This window comes from Pistacia vera, unplaced genomic scaffold (genome assembly GCF_008641045.1).
Source record: "Pistacia vera cultivar Batoury unplaced genomic scaffold, PisVer_v2 Contig829, whole genome shotgun sequence".
In the NCBI taxonomy this organism is placed as follows: domain Eukaryota; kingdom Viridiplantae; phylum Streptophyta; class Magnoliopsida; order Sapindales; family Anacardiaceae; genus Pistacia; species Pistacia vera.
In genome coordinates this window covers 91,958-109,653 of record NW_022196700.1, presented here as the reverse complement: position 1 = coordinate 109,653, position 17,696 = coordinate 91,958, and the positions used below count along the sequence as shown (strand labels likewise).

The 17,696-nt window shown below is 32.0% G+C and overlaps 1 protein-coding gene across 1 annotated transcript; it reads right to left on the bottom strand.

The window, feature by feature from the left end:
* Positions 1–2,655: 2,655 nt before the first annotated feature.
* On the bottom strand, positions 2,656–7,926 carry LOC116117974 (homeobox-leucine zipper protein ROC8-like). Its single transcript, XM_031403953.1, has 10 exons — positions 7,893–7,926; positions 7,261–7,378; positions 6,986–7,178; positions 6,405–6,869; positions 6,223–6,324; positions 5,897–6,103; positions 3,878–4,058; positions 3,513–3,781; positions 3,147–3,236; positions 2,656–3,045 (listed from the first exon to the last, which is right to left on the bottom strand). Exons 1-10 carry the CDS (start codon positions 7,924–7,926, stop codon positions 2,656–2,658), a joined length of 2,049 nt encoding a protein of 682 aa, XP_031259813.1.
* Positions 7,927–17,696: the final 9,770 nt, after the last annotated feature.

Sequence of the window (17,696 nt, the reverse complement as noted above, 5' to 3'; positions counted from 1 at the left end):
AATTTTTTTTGCTTTTCTTGACAAAGTTTTAAACTTTGGTAGCAAATGTCAAATGGTAACATATTTGAGAAGAACCATGATGATATAAACTTTGAGTTCAATTTGTGGATATTTTATTTATTGATTTTTCAATTATCAATTCAATATAAAATGAACTTCAATATAGAAAATATATATTTAAAACACAAAAAAACCAATAATAATGTAAAAATATATATATATTAAATATACCCGCGCAACGCAACTTGAAAATGAATATAAGTTACAGATATTGCAGAAGGTTAATATAAATTTTGAGTTTAAATAGTTGATCTTGATAATATTCAGGTGATATTAAATATCATACACGATTCACAACAAAATACTAACATCGAATATCAAAGACATGTATGTAAAGATAATATCAATTGTACAAGGTACTGATCCTGAAAATATAATTAGACCATATAATATTCAGGTGATATTCTCAAGTTGGATGAATGATTTAATAACATCTATCTATAATTGATATTAATAATTATACAGGTACAATTATTAATTTTATCTTAACACAACTTTGTCTATATATACAATTTAGATTTACTTTAAAATTTGTATAATTTAACATTTATTATGTCTTAATCTAATTAGGTTACAATATATTTCAAAAACATTGAATAAATATACCCGCGCAACGCGCGGGGCACATGTCTAGTTATAGGCCAATTAATTGTATTTTTGAATGTTTTAAGTAATAATAATAATAATAAGTAATAATATTCTAAAAGATTATTTATTATTTATTTGATAGTTTTGTTATTTAAATAATTGGAACTTTTTTAATAATTAATTATATATTTAATACCGTGTTGAACCAAATAAATGACAATATTAAAGGCTCCGTTTGGCTTATTATTTCAACCCATATTCCAAATCCTATTCCTAAAATAGTTGTTTGGCTTATTATTTGAGAAATATTAGTATTTTTTTAATTAATTTTAGACCCCTTAAGTTTATTAATTTCATTAAATACCCCCAGAAAAAAAGTTTAAAAATGAACAAAAACACCCCCACCCACGCATACTTGCAAGATTCCGGCAACCATTGTCGGTGGCAGCCAGAATCTATCACAAAGGCCTACAAACAACCGGAACTGGCTGGCAATTCACCGATTTGGCTTTTTCCAGCTAAATCCACTGTGGATCTAGCCGAAAATGGCCAGATCTGGTTGTCAACAATGGCCAAAGAAATGGTTGTCGTTGACGGTCAACGATGGCCATATCTTTGGCCATCGCTGATGGCCAGATCTGGACTTTTGCAGCTGTCGACAGCCAGATCTGGCCGTAGATCTGGCTTTTTCCAGCCAGATCTGTGGTGGATCTGGTCGGAAAAGGCCATATCAACGCCCTACCCACCAGATCTGACTGGTCTGTGTCGTAATGCCATTTTTCGACTAGATTCCGACAGTGGTGGCCGGAATTTGGCATTGTGGGTGGGTAGGAGTGTTTTTATCATTTTATAAAATTTTTATATATTGGGGTGTTTAGTTAAATTAGCAAACCTAAGGGGTTTTTTTTGTAAATTTTTAAATTTTATCTCGTAATACTCTCCTATTTATCTATCCAATATTATTCCTAAAACCTTATCTAAAATAATAAAACAAACAGGGCAAAAATGAATCCAATCCAATTATACCTGATTTACAAAAATCTGGCGGGAAAAACAATCCACTCCAATGCATTATGTTGCGCCACAGGGGCACCCACAATGATTAAATGTTTTACTTGAGAATGGTCCCAATAATATCAATAATTCTATTACAGTTAATTCCTTAAAGGCTGAATTTTGGAGGCAGGATTATCATATTTATCTTAATAATTAATTAATTAATTATAATAACTTGAATTACAAATATTTTAGTTCTTAACACATTAATATAAATGTTTTAAAATTTTAAATAACTACTCTTATGATATAAATAAGAATATTATATATTATTCCATATAATAATTTGTGATTTTAGATAATAAACCTAAATTAAGAACAATCTAATCAAATGTAATTATAAAATATTACCTAAAATATTTTAATATTTATTATTATTTATACATATAAAAATTATTTAAAATACATCATATTATCATTTTATAAGAAATAATTACTAACATATCGTTAATATTAACGATAAATTAGAAATAAATTTAATAAATAGATTTATAATTAATAAGAAAAAGTCAGTGCCTAACTTGGGTAAGGAATTCCATGACTCATGAGATTCCTTATCCCAATCATTTAGGATAAATAATGGAGACTAGGGTTGGACATAATCCAATCTCATTCTCCTACAAATAGACCCAAACATGGGATTGGATTAATTTTTTTGAAAATAGTTGAATCCCTCTCCCAAGACATACGTTAAACCACAAGATTAGGACATACCATAGACATACCATATGATCAATACAATAACCTATTAAAAAACAAAGACCAAAAGACAATATAATTAATCAAACACTGCAAATTCTGAAAGAGCATTCAAATTCTTACAACTCACATAAAAAAGCAGTTGTAAACCATAAATTAAGTTTTCAAAATCCCAGATAAATAAGCAGACTGCATAATTATATTAAATTTTTCCCTGAGAGACAAGTTTAAATGGAGCAAGCAGCAGCTAGGTCAATCCAAATTACAGCAATTCAAAGTGGCCTTTATCCTCTGAACAGTGGAGCTGATAAGGGTGTTGACGGTGGCCACAGATTCCACGTTGACCTCCTTTGAAGATGAAACCAATATCTGAAGAGCCACTGTGAGAAGTGAACCACCAGCACTGGAACCAGCGGGGCTTCCAGAGTTTGAACTAGTTGAAGCTCCATTGTTGTTATCTGGACGCCCATCACCAGAGATTATAAAACCAGATGGAAGTATTGCAATATCTGAAGAATCCTTTCCGCTTATAGCAAGGTTCACTGATGGTATGTCTATCGGAGCATACACAATCATCGACCCTAACACATCTATGTAACTCTCTTGAAGCATTAACATGTTGTTCTCAGTTGGGACGAACGGCTGCTTCAATCAACCAACAAACAAGTAATTGAAATTTACAAAAAATAAATAAATAAATACATAAAAGGGTAATTTAAATAGTGAATAATTTAAGTAATTACCCTTATAATGGAAGTATAGTTCCCCGGGTGAGCACCATTTGAGATATGTGCAATCTCATTTGCAGGATTTCCATTTGAAAGAGTGTCCCACTGTTATACAATGAAACTAGAGGTTAATTAATATTGAACTAATATAGTGTCGAGCCTTTATCTACTAGTTTAAGTTTGTAGGTGAAATGATAACTTAATATGGTATCAAAACCAAAGATCTAAAGTTTGAAGTCCCTTATTCAACTAGGTTAAACAAAAAAAAAAAAAAAGAACTTAGTTTCATGTGAAGAGGCCTATTGAACTAATATAATATTGAACATTCACCTAGTAGTTTAAGGTTATATATGAAAATCTTTAAATTCATATATTACTTACATGAACTCGCATTTTAGGATCTTTGAAAAAATTGAAGATATTCTGAGTAGGGAGTGGAAGCCAGAGAGAGGTAGCCGCGCTGACAACGGTTCCACTGGGCTGGCCTTCTTGTATGTTTTGGCGAACAGCCACTCTAACGCCACTATTGTTTACTTCAGATAACTGAGGGAAATCTAGTTTGCTTGACATGTTTAAAATTCCACAAAAATTCTTCACCATTCTGTGCCCTAGCTTCATTATGCTCTTTCTACCTTCAGGCGAGTTTATCACTGAGAAACAAAAGAAAGGAGAAATAAAATTGTAGAAGATTGAGATTTATTTCAGAATAAAAATGATTTTGGAGGAACTAATGAACAAGAAAGTACCTCCTCCAAGTTCATGAGTAGGTAAGGTTTCATCCATGGAGAAAGATAGTCTTTCACATATCCTCTGAAGAGTAACAACCCACCTTTCTGCTCCATAGGCAGAACTACTGCAAATGAGATCTCTATAAAGCCGATGAGTTTGGCTTTTATCATCAACTTCCACATGTTCTACCCAAGTTACCTTTGTTATACATAGTAATGTCAGAAATTAAAAACAATTTAAATGACAAAATAGTTACAGATATAGTTAATATTCATTTGTTATAAAATTCTTGAAAGCTCTAAAGAAGTCAAATAAAAGATCTTAATTCCTACAATGGTTGTGTATCTAATAAGTGCTCTTAAAACCTATTTCTGGGTATACATACCATACATATCCTTGTAATTTGAACACACAATCAATGCAGTACAGCTTAATTGAATGAAAAATGCTCTAAAAACCTAATTTTTTTTTTGAAAGTTAATAAGAAAAATTATCATTAAAAAAATTGTTAGGATTATAACTGGTTTTGTCCAATACAGAAACAATAAATATTGTGATCCATTACCTCAAATGCCCGGTATACTTTTGTTAGAGATTTTTAGTTACCCTTTCTGTGAGATTTTTATTTGTTAATTTAACTTAGGTTATTCTATTTGAGTTAAATCTATGTTTCTTACTTAAGGTTGATTCATTTTGGCATCTTGGTGTTGAATAATTATGAAAATAGAGAAATTTACTTCTCTAATTCTCCATTCTTCTCTCTCATCTCCTTCTAATAAGTATTATTTATCTCCACCCTCTATTGTAACCTTGTTCTAATTCTTTTTAACTTTCCAACTCTTTTCTTTATCTGTGATTTCTATTTTACTTTGTGCTTTCTCTCTGAATTCTATAGTCTTAATTTTTTTTTTTTTTTTTTCTCCCTCTTACATTTTATGTCATTAGCTTACCTTAATTGATATCTCATATACTTTTGAAGATCACAAGAAATAGTTCAATAATTGTATTGCCTTTCCTATACATATAATTTCATATTCTTTTGAACATCATGACAAATTGTTTCTTAATTGATATATTCTCTTTCTTGTCTTATATCATTTCATACACTTCAAAACATCACAACAAATCAACTAATTTCTTCTTATATGATGAAATTGCATGCATTTTTGTAAAATAAATACAATTTTTTGTATTAGAGTCTAGGGATTGCTGTTTTAGTGAGATTTCTGTTCATTAACTTGAGTTAAATTTGGCTATTGAGGTAGGTTTCTTTATTGGTGTTCAATACTTCCTAGTAGCAAAGAAACTTAGAGTTTTGTTTCAACCATTTCCATCTCTAATCCTCCATTCTTCTTTCTCATTCCCTCTAATATATATTTTTATTTTCTTTCTCCATCTTACTCTTGTTTTAAATCTTTTTACATCTTTCTATTTCTTTAATCCTTTGGTTTGTGATTTCTAACTTTTTCTTAATTACTCTCTCTGTTCTATACTTCATACTATTTTCTCCCTTTCTCCTATTATATGTCCTTAACCTTCATTAATTGATAATCGTATACTCGATACGTTGTTATATTTTCTCTCTTGTCCTATATAGATTCATATACTTATGAATATCCTTACAAATTTTTCATAATTAATAATTAATATCTTGTCTTTCTTGTCCGACAAAAAATTATGCATTTATAACCATCACGATAAAATACTTATTTTTCTTCTTCTCCTACAACTTTTCAAGCATTTCCAAATATCGCGATGAATTGTTCATTACTATGTATGTATTCTCTCCCTTGTTCTCATTTAACATGTCTTTCTTATCCTATAACATTTCATGCATTTATGAACATCACAACAAATTGGTTATTAGTTCATATGTTCTTTTTCTTTGTCCTATATTATCTCACACATAATCTTCTTAACATCAACAAAAATTGCTCATAAATTGAGTAATCTTTCAGAGATATGCATGATCCGATCTCTTAATTACTAAAAATATATAGTATATAACTTAAAGTTAATAAATTGTAATAACTCACATTGGAACATCCATTAGGCATTTCTTGAATCATGCAACCAGAAGGAAGCCTCCAACAACGAGAAGGTGAAATATTTTCTTGGGGTGGCCAATCACAAGATACATCCACCATGACCCATAGCCCTTGTTCAATTTGCTGGCAATGGCGAAGGAAATAGTACTCTCGAGGTGCCACCAAGGGAGACAGAATGTGCATTTGCTCATACATCTACGTTCATTATATGCTTGAGCTCATGAAAACTGAAGATTATGAAAACTATAATATATAAAAAAAAAAAAAAAATTATTATTAATTAATGTGAGGATTAATTCTTTAACTATATATACCAATTGCAAGCAACCGCTCCTATTTCCTGGCATTCCTTCTTCAAGAACTTGAATCGTCCTTGCTTCTGTAACAATTGTTGGAAATGTATCCACCCATTTATCCTGTGAAATAACAGAAAGTTATGGTTAATCAATTACTTTGTACGAAGCAAATTATAAACAAAAGAAATATGTGCACTGACCGAATCTAAAAACTTGTCAATCAATTGCATTGCATTCATATTCACTATCCTTGAATCCTTTGATGACTCAAAGCGAGCACTTGAACTGTTGAAGTGACTAGCCCTAATGCATATCTTCTCATAACTATCTCGATTAATAACATATGTTCCGTCCGTTAAGGACTTGTTCCACAAGGGTTCATCGATTCGAAGAAGCCTAATCAATTCATCCATTCCATTAGTAGCAGTCTCTACCATGATTGTCTTCTCCACATCTGTGATTCCTTTAAATTGAAAAGGTAACGAAATGTTGTCCAGTGGCCCCGAACCAGGATCAAGATCGAGATTAGCTCTCCCCATTGCTTGATTCTGAAAATTTGGTTGCAATGAAGCACCAAATGTTGATCCAGGAATAGGGTTAAATGCATCAATATGTGGAATTGGTTTGCCTATGAATTTTGCAAGAAGGTTGGATAACTTTTCATGCTGCAAAAAATATATATATAAAAAAAAAAAATGGTTACCACATATCAATTAAATCACATATCCCTAACTATCCAAAACAATATTGTAAACATAAAATCTTAGCATTCAAAACTAGCCTCTTCTTTCAAGCGAGCATTGTCCAAATGCAAATTCTGTAGGCAAAGTTGACGTTCTTCTTCTCCACAGGGAGGTCCACCGCATGATGGGCAAATCACAGTCTTAGGGCTCTCCCCTGATAGCTGAGTTTTCAGCTTGGATTCTTTCATTTTCTGCCCGGAGAACTGAGTTATCAGCTTTCTCATTCTGAACCTGAAAAATAGTTGATAGATAAAGAATCAACAAACCAAAAGAACTTTTATTAGTATAATTGCTACAAATTATAGTTAAGTACCACCTTTGTTTGAGTTCTCTTATTTTGAAACCAAAACTTAATCTGCTTAGGATCAGACCCAATTCCTGCCTAATTGACGCCGTTATTGTCATCGGGATGAGGACCCTCCTTGAAAAACCTGAATTGAAAGAACATAAAATCATTTGAAGTTTAGATATACATTAGCTATAGAAGACTTTTTGCATAAAATAAAACTAAGATGTAATTCAAAATGAACCCAAAGAAAGTGTCGAATTAACATCAGTCAAGCAACAAATATTAAACAATTAAATCAAAGAAGGTTTCAAAAAAAAAAAAAAAGTTAACCAAATATTCATTGATAGATCCAAAATCTATATTAGTATGAAATGATGTTAGAACCAAATAATACAAAAAATATTGGAAAAATTGTTTGCCTTCTCATGCATTAGAGATTAATATCAAAAAAAAAAAAAAAAAAGAACAGATTCAAAGAAAAATGAATTCTCTTAAATGAAATCCAAACCAAAAATTTTTTTTTTTTGTCATCTATAATTAGATGAAATCTGAAGATAGAGATATATTAATAGTACGCTCAAGAATCTGTATTTGGTGGTTTGTATGGCGAGGTATGTCCTTTTTCCTATGCGAGAATTAGAGCCTTTGTTCATCACCGGAATTACCACCACTTCCCATCACAAAATCCATATTTGCAGACTGAAAATTTATATGAAATTATCTTGTTTAAAATGCTATTCAAGAACACTGATAATATGTTAAAGCGACGAAGATAGTTGACTAATAAACTTTCAGAGGAGAATTCATTAAGGATAGACAAGAGCACGAGACGAAGTAAGACAGAAATTGGTTTTATGTCTTTTCTTTGGGTTTTTCAACAATCAAACCTGCGAAGAACACGTAGACAACCCAGCGAAATCAAGGGATATGATATGCTGTGCATGAAGATCCAAATAAGACAAAAGTACATAAAATGGTTAAAAGGTTTCTTGCAATACACCAACCATATCATATATATATTTACCTGACGACCATTAATTTTCATTAGAGGATGATTTTTATGACTTCTTCTTTCTATTCTTTTTCATATATGGCTTTCTTTTCTACCTTTTTTTTTAATTCTCTTTATGAATAATGTATTTATGTTTTATCCTTTCTTTAATATGCCGTTATGGAATTATTATATAGTAGGAAAGGACCAACTCTTAATTTCTTTCTAACTTTCATTTTAAGGCAAGAATTGGGTTTCTTTCTATAAGATTGTACACTAGTATGACTGAAACTATATATTTTGGATAACATTTTTGTACCATCGGTTAAAACCATATATTAACGCTCAGGTTCTTTTAATACAATTTATGACACAATTTCAATTATTGATTCATAATAATCTATTTGCTTAAAATAAATTACTTTAAGTTTTCAACTAACTGCATTGAATATTGAATAGGACTAAGAATTTATCGAAAATTTGTTTAATAAAAATTTCATCCTATAATTAATTGTATTACTTCTATTTTGTATTTTCTACAGCGAATGGTTTGGCCGTTGCGTGACAAAGGTGAAATACAATTACTCAACTTATTGTTGTTTTGTTTTGGCCATAGACAATATAGGTGGAACTTCTTACTCTAATTTCAATTTTGAGTTACGTATTCCAACCCTAGGTTGGCATATCTCCAATCAGTACCCCTGGTTTTGGAAACTATCAACATTCTACCTTCTTTAATGTTTGTTAATGCGTCCTGGACATTTGAGTATTTGACACTGGTTCGCATTACAATGAGTAAATTACCCTTAGTTTTTGTATTATTAAAATAATAATTAAACAAAATCAATAAATATATTCTTTAAAAAACTTTTTCCAAATCAACAACTACTAGCAAATTAATGAAAATATTTAATTAATAATTAATCACAATCATTCAAAATACCCACCCCTCTTCACATCCCTCGTCTTGTCCTTCCATGGAAAAGCTTCTACTGAAATCTTCATCTCTACCACTTTCCTTACAATAGTTGGATATTTTCCATAAACCAAATACAAACACACAGCATAGAAATAAAAAAAATACAACCTTTCCTAACACCAGAGGTCGAACCACCACAATGAAAATCACGAGTTCAACAAATCTCAAATTATAACAGGTCAATAATGTTTCAGATTAATCATACATTAGATAAAAATTCCGATATCAGTTTTTTAATTTCTAAATCCTTCCCAAATCCTCACAAAATTAATCAGTTTTAATTTCAAACCAAATAAATCCCACCATCTTCACAATGCTTAACACCTTCCCAATTCAAGCACATTCAAAATTTTCTAGTACATTTATTCATATCTTCACTTCAACAAATCATGAATTTATTATTTAAAAAAAAAAAAAAAAAAAAAAAAAAAAAACCTAAATTAAAAAATAAAAGATAAACCAAGACAAACGAGAAAAGTCGTTGGCTCAAATTTGGCAGCCTTTATACAGCCATGAACAAGAACAACCCTTGATGTTTGATCTTCAACATAAGAATTTTTGTTGTTTAAGAAATTCAGATGGCAAAGTTTCTATTATTCTCTTAAGCATAAAAGAGCGAGCTTTGTCCCACCCAATCAAGAATTCGAAACGTGAACAAAGACACACCTCATTTCCTGCACTTTGCTAAGAGAATATGACATATCTAATCATAACAATAGTCTCAACTACCACTCCTGTATTCAAAAAGATACTTTCGAACTAGTTTTTCACAGCAACTTGATACTGTTTATAACATATGTGGTTGTGCAAAAAACTACATATTGTTGCCTATTAGGGAAAATTTGGTAGCGATCAGGCACCTGGAGTCGCGCAGCTGATCGTTAGCCAACCGCATCACGGCCGCGGATTCTAACAACGGTTGTTTGGTCATGTTGGCCGCAGCCAAGGAAAGTTGTTTTTTCATACTTAATTTTTAAGTTTTTATTTGGGTTGAATTTTTAAGTTTCTGTGACAGATGTTTTAAAAGATAGGTTTGTATACCAATAAGCTTTTTTTCCTTTTTTATAACGGTTACATAATGTCAAGGAGAAGGACATAACCACCCGCAGTTTAACTTTATGTTTGTATACTACAATTGGGAAGTACATTGATTGTTTTGGAACCAAAGGTAATAACTTGTGGTTTCCCTTTACCTTAGGTCGGTACATGCAATTCGGCCGAAAAGTAATAATATCGGATTTTGAATCAAATTTTCCCCAAAAAAACCAAATAAGGTTACGGTCCTCAAAAGTACAAGCAAAAAAAGTTTAAGAATGACTTAGGTACCCAATCATCTTGTCCTTGAGGGTTGGTTTTGGTTCCTTTAGGAACCCACTTTCTTTTGTGCCCATATGATTCATTCTATTTATTGGGCAAGACAAAAACATATGAGCGCTTCACCTCCAAAATATTTTCAAAGTCATATTGGCCTCACTTAAGTGGAAGCTTTAACAAATATTTGCCTTAAAGGTTTGTACCCAAGTCTCTTTTGTTCAAAACTCCCCTTTGTACCCTATGCATTTTATCAAGAATGTCCTTCCTATTTTTGAAGTTTAAAACAAACTTAGTCAAATTCTTTGCACTTTTCTTCAAAATCTCATTTTCAATGATTTCTTTTCTCTTTGAGGCTTTACAAGTTGATTTTCAACTTTTGTTTTCTTTTCAAAGTAGAAAACTTGTTTTCCTGACATCCTATCCTTTAGGCTTAGAGTTTTCTTTGATAAGAAAATCATTTTCTTTCTTAAATCTTCATTTTTCTTTTTCTAAGCTTGAAGTCTCTTATTAGAGTTTCCATTTTTTTTAATACAAAATACAATTTTTTTTTTTTTTCAAGTGTAATCAAATTAATAGTATTCATATGTATGGTTATCATCTCACTCATCATCAAATTGTCCAAGGAAGAGATGAGCTAGAGTTAGTTACCCCAAACTGTCTATTACTATGAACCAGAGCGGACCCAGCCCATTAGCCTACCCTCACATTTAAAAAAAAAAAAAAAAAAATTGTTTATAAGGCCCCATAAATTTTTTTATTAATATATAGTCTAGGCTTGCCTTCAAATTTAAAAAAAATTAGAAATATTATACATATATCCAAAAACTCATAAAAAATTTGCTATAATATTATATTCAACACCGCCTACATCATAAAGTTTAAACACGTTCTCCACCTATGTTTCTAGTCCACCTATTTTTTATGATTTTAACATAAAATTCTGTACTTCTCTCTCTTCTCTCTTTCACGTTCTTTATGTTATTCATTCTTAAAACTTTTGAAGATTGCAATTGTTGAAGTTTTTACTAATCAAGGTGCCACAATTAAAAATTCATAGTTCTGTTTTATCAAATTTTAGTTATGTATATTGCTAATTTCATTTTAGTTATTTAAGGGTTGGAATCATGCTTATTTTTTGGAGGTTTAATTCTAATTTGAATGGACAGAGTGCTTATAAGCCAAAAAAAAAAAAAAGTATCTCCCCACCAACCTTTTTTTTTTTTTTTTTTTTTTTTTTTTTTGCTTAAAGCTCAAAAAAATTATATAAAAACAATATGTCAGCTTAATTTAAGCTTATACTAATTTGACCAGCTTATAGCTAGACAAACACCCCCCTTATCTAATTTGATGGGAAAAATGCATAGATCGTATGATTTGTTTTGTGTGTTAAGATGTTCATGTTTCCAAATTAAACCTTAACTATATTTTACTGAACTTATTCCTCACCCTCACCCACTCTTCCTACAATTTCAAGTCACCGTTTAACTGCTCAAAATATTAAAAAGTTGAGTTTTAATCTATGTTTATATTAAAAAAAATTCTCCATTTTTATTATTCATATAAAAGTCCATGGCAACAACTTGACTTATTTAAGTTTTGATTGACTTTACTGATTAGGCCTGTTATCATGAAAATTTATATTTAATCTTCTGAAAGCCAAAAAAAAAAAGAAATTGTGTAGATCATTTTTTATGGATCTATTGTTATAAATTTCTTTACTTATATTGGATTTAAGTATCGTTAGATTCCCGTACTCTTTTGCTCTCTTTAATTGTGAGAGTTTTCCACGAAAAAATTTTCTTGTGTTTCCTCGTGAATTGGATGTTATTTTCCAACATAATTTGCTCAAGGTTTTGCTTCTCATATATATTTATCAAGTGGTAAAGTATTGTGCTATTTGCGTTATTTTCTTTCAGATATTGATATGTATTATTTATTGTTGCTTAAGGTTTGGTGATTTTTAAATGTTTTCACTAGTTTTGACAAAAATGGCGGAGCCACGGAGGCCCCTCGAGCAAAAATTCTGGGTCCGCCCACTGCTATGAACCACATGTTGGCCAATTCATTTTCCTCTTCCTTGGATTCATTTTCATGACTACATCCCATGTGACCTTCTAGCTTTCTTATTGAACTTTTCATCTTCAAGAGTGGGCATCTATTTGATGTGTCCCATTTCTTGCTTTCATAGAATCTATTTAGGTCTCTTTTTGCCTTTCCTCCTCTATAAGCTTCCCTTCTTGTGAAAACTGTCATTTCTTCTTGATATCTTCTATTCCTAAAGTATTCCAATCCCCTCAGTTAAGAATGTAATATATCTTCATCTTCATCATTTGAATGTTCTTTTTTTTTTCTTCAATTTCATCTTCCTTTGATAGAGTATTTGAGGGCAATACTCTTTCTTTTATCACACCCTCTTCATTATATTTGCTTCAATGTGAGCTCACAAGTGAGAAGTGACCCCAAAAACGCTTTGAAATAAGGCTTAAATACAAGAAAGGAAGCGGCTCATAGGTTGGAACCAAAATAAGCCTGAGCCCAGCAAAATCAAGTTATAAAATCGAGTGGGCCCTCGAATATGAGCCCATTCTCCAAAGTATGGCAAAAAGTCAATACACATATTTGGGCCCAAAGTTAGAAAATCAGGCATTGTGCATAGGTGATCTACCTTTTTCCCTCACTCAACAATCAAGCTAGTCTCGGACTATTTACAATACTCTAGAGACTAGGGGTATGCTGGTGGGTCGTACAGCTAATGAGGGTAAAAAGGGTAAAATTACTGCTAAACAACGAATGGAAGGCTCAGGAATGAGTTGGGTAGGAGAAGTGGTCAAGAACAGAAGTCCAATATATTAACATTGTACTCATGTCACACGTTAAGACAGAATGAGAAGTTCATATAAACTAAATATTCCTATAGAACTGTCACAAAAAATGTGTTTGTAAAATCGACAAAACAAGGGGTGGATTTTAGCTGCCCGCAAGCTTTATATTTCATGGAGAATAGATTAGCAACAAATCCCTAAATAAATCATGATTACCAACAAGGTTAGAGGGAAGCATGATTATTCTCCCTCGTTTAATAGCACATAATTCTTTGGAGAAGGTAAAAGGGGTAAGGAAAAATTGCTTGTTTTTAGCCTATTCTAGTATTCTCTCTACATAATTGTCATTGCTTTCATAAGAACATCCTCTAATTAATTATTGCCAATTAAATACATATATGAAAAATGGGGGATGGGCCTAGTGTCATAGGAAGTCGAATGTCCAGTGCAAAGCAGTACTTTAGACTGATAAGAATTTGATTTACTAATTTGGGTATTGGAGGTTTCTCGTCAATGACACCCCTACTGGCCCTCCTTGACTATGTTGTTACGTTGCAGGTTGGAGTCCACGTCATTTTCACGGAGGATGAGCAACGGTGGATGCCGGTGGAAAAAGACTACAAAACCTAGAAAACCAAATTTCAATGTCAACAACAATTATTATTTTAAATGAAGTAGTATTAAATTTATTGAAACTTTGTTAAATTATCATTCACATTACTAAAATATTGTAACCTCCAATAGCAACTCCATTATCATAAAAATAAACATATAAATATGACAATAATTAGATACAATTTGATATGATTATGACTTATGAGGATTGACTTCCTTTGCTAATAGATTTAAACAGGGTAGATAAAGTTTTGCATACAACCTATTGTTACATAAAATGAATTGATAAATTAATATAAAAGACCTATTTAATAAACAAACAATATATTAAAAAAATATGATTACACGAATTTTGGAGAAACCAATTTGATTCCTGAGCTTTCGCTTAAATAATACTTTATTCTTATAAAAAATTTAGTCACATTTTAAACCCTATTAGTAACATTTTGGTGTCTATCATTAACAAATCTCACTACCTTAAGGACTAAATTGTAACTGGCAGAAACCAAAACGTTTCTAAAAAAATATATAAAACTAAAGTATTACTTAAGCTAAATCTATAGACGAAATTATTATTATCCTCAAATTTGCGTGTGTAGGAGTATGCATATCATAAGGTTTGGCATTTATGTAAAGGTTTATAAAAATAATACCCATTGGGGCCATTTGGATTGGAGGTAAATAAGAGAACGGGGGTAATCTTCGTTTATGTTGCAAGATTCCTGTGTTTGGTTTGCAAGTAATAAATTATTACGATAATCTTTTATTGTAAATAGTGTTTATTGTTGGTAATGTGGAGGGTGATCTTATTACCTTGTTAGGGGATGTTATTAAAACATTATCGGAGTAATCTGATTTTTCTGCCCATTTTGCCTTTAATTAAAAATCATTTCAGATACAATTGCCTTCAAATGTCTACCAAATAACAACTAGCACAGCCCCCCTACATTTGAGGAATTAGCTAAAGCACCACAGCCACAAAAAAGTTTAAAAGTTAACAAAATACCTCCAACTACCCAAGACCACCACCGGCCGTGACTCACCACTGCTGACCGTGGCGTTAGTCGTCGTAATGGTGCATGACCGACATGATCTGGTTGGTTGTGCATTGGTAAAGCCTTTTCCGACCATTGATCTAGAAACAACCATATTTGACGTTTCTATGGCCGTTTCACGGCCAAAGATCTAACCGTGAAATGACATGACCAAAGATCTAGCTTTTTCACGGCCAGATCTGTGGTTGTTTCACAGCCACATCTTTGCCCGTGAAATGGCCATAAATTTGGCTGTTTTCTGGCCATGGATTTGTGATCCATGGCCATTTCCAACTTTGCCGGTGCACGACGGGTCATATACAACCAGTCGTGTGCCATTCCATCGACTACTGGCGACGGCCGACGATGGGAGTTGGCTGTTGGCAGTGGCTTGGCGTGGGTTGGGGGTGATTTTGCTACAAATTAAAATTTGATATGGTTAAGGTGTTTTAGAAAAATTTCAAATGTGTGAGGTTAAAAGAAATGATTCAAAAAATAAAAATAAAAAATACTATTATATTAATATTTAAAAATGAGGACAATTTAGTAATTTATATAAAATACTCATCAATTTATCCTCTCACCTAAACATATTATTCATCAATTTATTCGAACTAACCAAACACATTTTTTATACATTCTTAATAATCTTTCTTTCCGTTAATATAATATACCCTTATAATAAAATATTATATGATCAAAATGTCTTCATTAAGTATAATTAAATAACAAAAATCTCTTATAATTATAGTAATAACATATATCACCTTCTTGTTGAGTTTTTTTTTTTTTTTTGTATTAAAATGACTGACAGAAATGTAATTTCATAAATATTTGTCAATCCATCATATTATAAATTGTAATTGTATACTAACAACTCGTTAATAGGAAAAAGATTTATTATTATTTCTGAAAAATCAGAATTTGTTTTGTTATTTTATTAAAATTCAAAGAGGGTCGAGGAGGGACGGAGGGAGAGGACGTGGTAGGTGGGTGTGGGATGTGGTTGGTGAAATTTGGATGAGTCATCACTGACACCAGCTGACAAAAGCAATCTTTGAAATTAAATATTATTTTTCAACCCATAAATCTTTGTCCACATATCAACATTTTTTTACATTATTATGCCACTAAAAAATAAATAAATAAAAAATTATGGGTATATTGGTTGGGGAGCATTGGACGTCACAAAAGACGTGGACAGTATCAACTATTTCTGTCTCGTGCTTAATCCATATTAGGTTAAAATTTAAATGCATTTAAGGTAGCACATGCATCATTTTCATACAATATTTCTCATACAATATTATATGGTAAGATATGATTGACTAATATAAAATTAAAATTAAACTTTCATCCAATTATATTTTGTCACATAATGTTGTATGAAAATAATGTATGTGTAGTATTATTCTTTAAGTTAACATATCTTTACCATAATTAGTGTAGTACCCTAGACCAGGCAAAAAGGTATGTACTCGCAGGTCGATGGGTACTCGCATCAAACAGGTGCATACGGATATTTTTAAAATTTATCAGTACCCGATCCATTCGTAAAAAATTGGGGTGAGCCGGGTAATGCCTGTGGGTGCCCGCAAATACTCACATTTTATTTAAAAAAATAATTAAAAAATTAAAACCTTAAAATCATTTTCCCAATCTCTCTCACACACAAACCGAAGTCACATTTCTCTCAATCAGAGAAAGAAGAATTGGAAGGGTGGAGACCGAAGAAGAAGAAATATGAAAAAGTGAAGAGGGAGAAAAAGATGAAGAAGAATTGGAGAGAGGAAGAAGAAGAAGAAGAAGAAATGTGAAAAAGGGGAGAGGGAGAAAAAGAGGAAGAAGAATTGGAGAGAGGGAGAAGAGGAAGACGAACTGAAGAAGAAGAAAAAATATTGAAAAGGGGAGAGGGAGAATAAGACTAAGAAGAATTGGAGAGAGAGAGAGGAGAAGAAGAAATATGAAAAAGTGGAGAGGGAGAAGAAGAAGACGAACTAAAGAAGAAAAATTATGCATTGGGGAGGGAGAAAAAGACAAGAAGAACAAGAGAGGGAGGGAAGAAGAAGACAAGAAGAGTTGGTGAGTTCCTTATATAGCTCACCGTTTGGAAGGAGGCATTTCCTGAAGGCATCAACCATGGTTTCTTGGTTGCAGTAAGGGATTGAGACCTTCTCACGGTTGAAGCATCCCACATAGTCTCGAAAGGGCTCATTTTAGTGCTGCCGGATTCGATAAAGGTCACTGGATAATTTCTCTAGTTTTTTGTTGTTAGCAAATTGCTCCAAAAAGGTGTCTATGAGCTGAGCAAACGAAGCAAATGAGTGGTTGGGAAGGTTGGTGTACCTTTAAAATGCTAGTCATACTAGACTAGAGCCAAAACTCTTATACATGAACGTCTTACGGAGATCTCTTGGTATGGCAGCGGCGAACATTCTTTGTTTGTAGAAGGCTACATGATCATTTAGGTCAGTAGTTCCATCATACAACTTCATGTTGCGGAAAGTGAATTTACGGGGCATATCCGCAATAGCAATGGTATCTACGAATGGTGACTCGGCATAGCTTTGGGGTTGACTCTTTTTTAGGGGTACTGGCACGCCTTGGATGAACTGGATCATTGCTTCCATCTTGGCCAACTGCTTGGTTAGGGTTTGTTCAAGGGGTGTGGTTACAGGTGCATATAGGTTGTCTAGGAATTGGGG

Excerpts from the sequence above, each read along its gene's own strand:
- LOC116117974 (XM_031403953.1), bottom strand. The coding sequence starts at position 7,926 with ATGGATTTTGTGATGGGAAGTGGTGGTAATTCCG. Across the intron at positions 6,325-6,404 it reads TTGACAAGTTTTTAGATTCG|GATAAATGGGTGGATACATT; the intron begins GTCAGTGCACAT and ends GTTATTTCACAG. Across the intron at positions 3,046-3,146 it reads ACTATACTTCCATTATAAGG|CCGTTCGTCCCAACTGAGAA; the intron begins GTAATTACTTAA and ends TGATTGAAGCAG.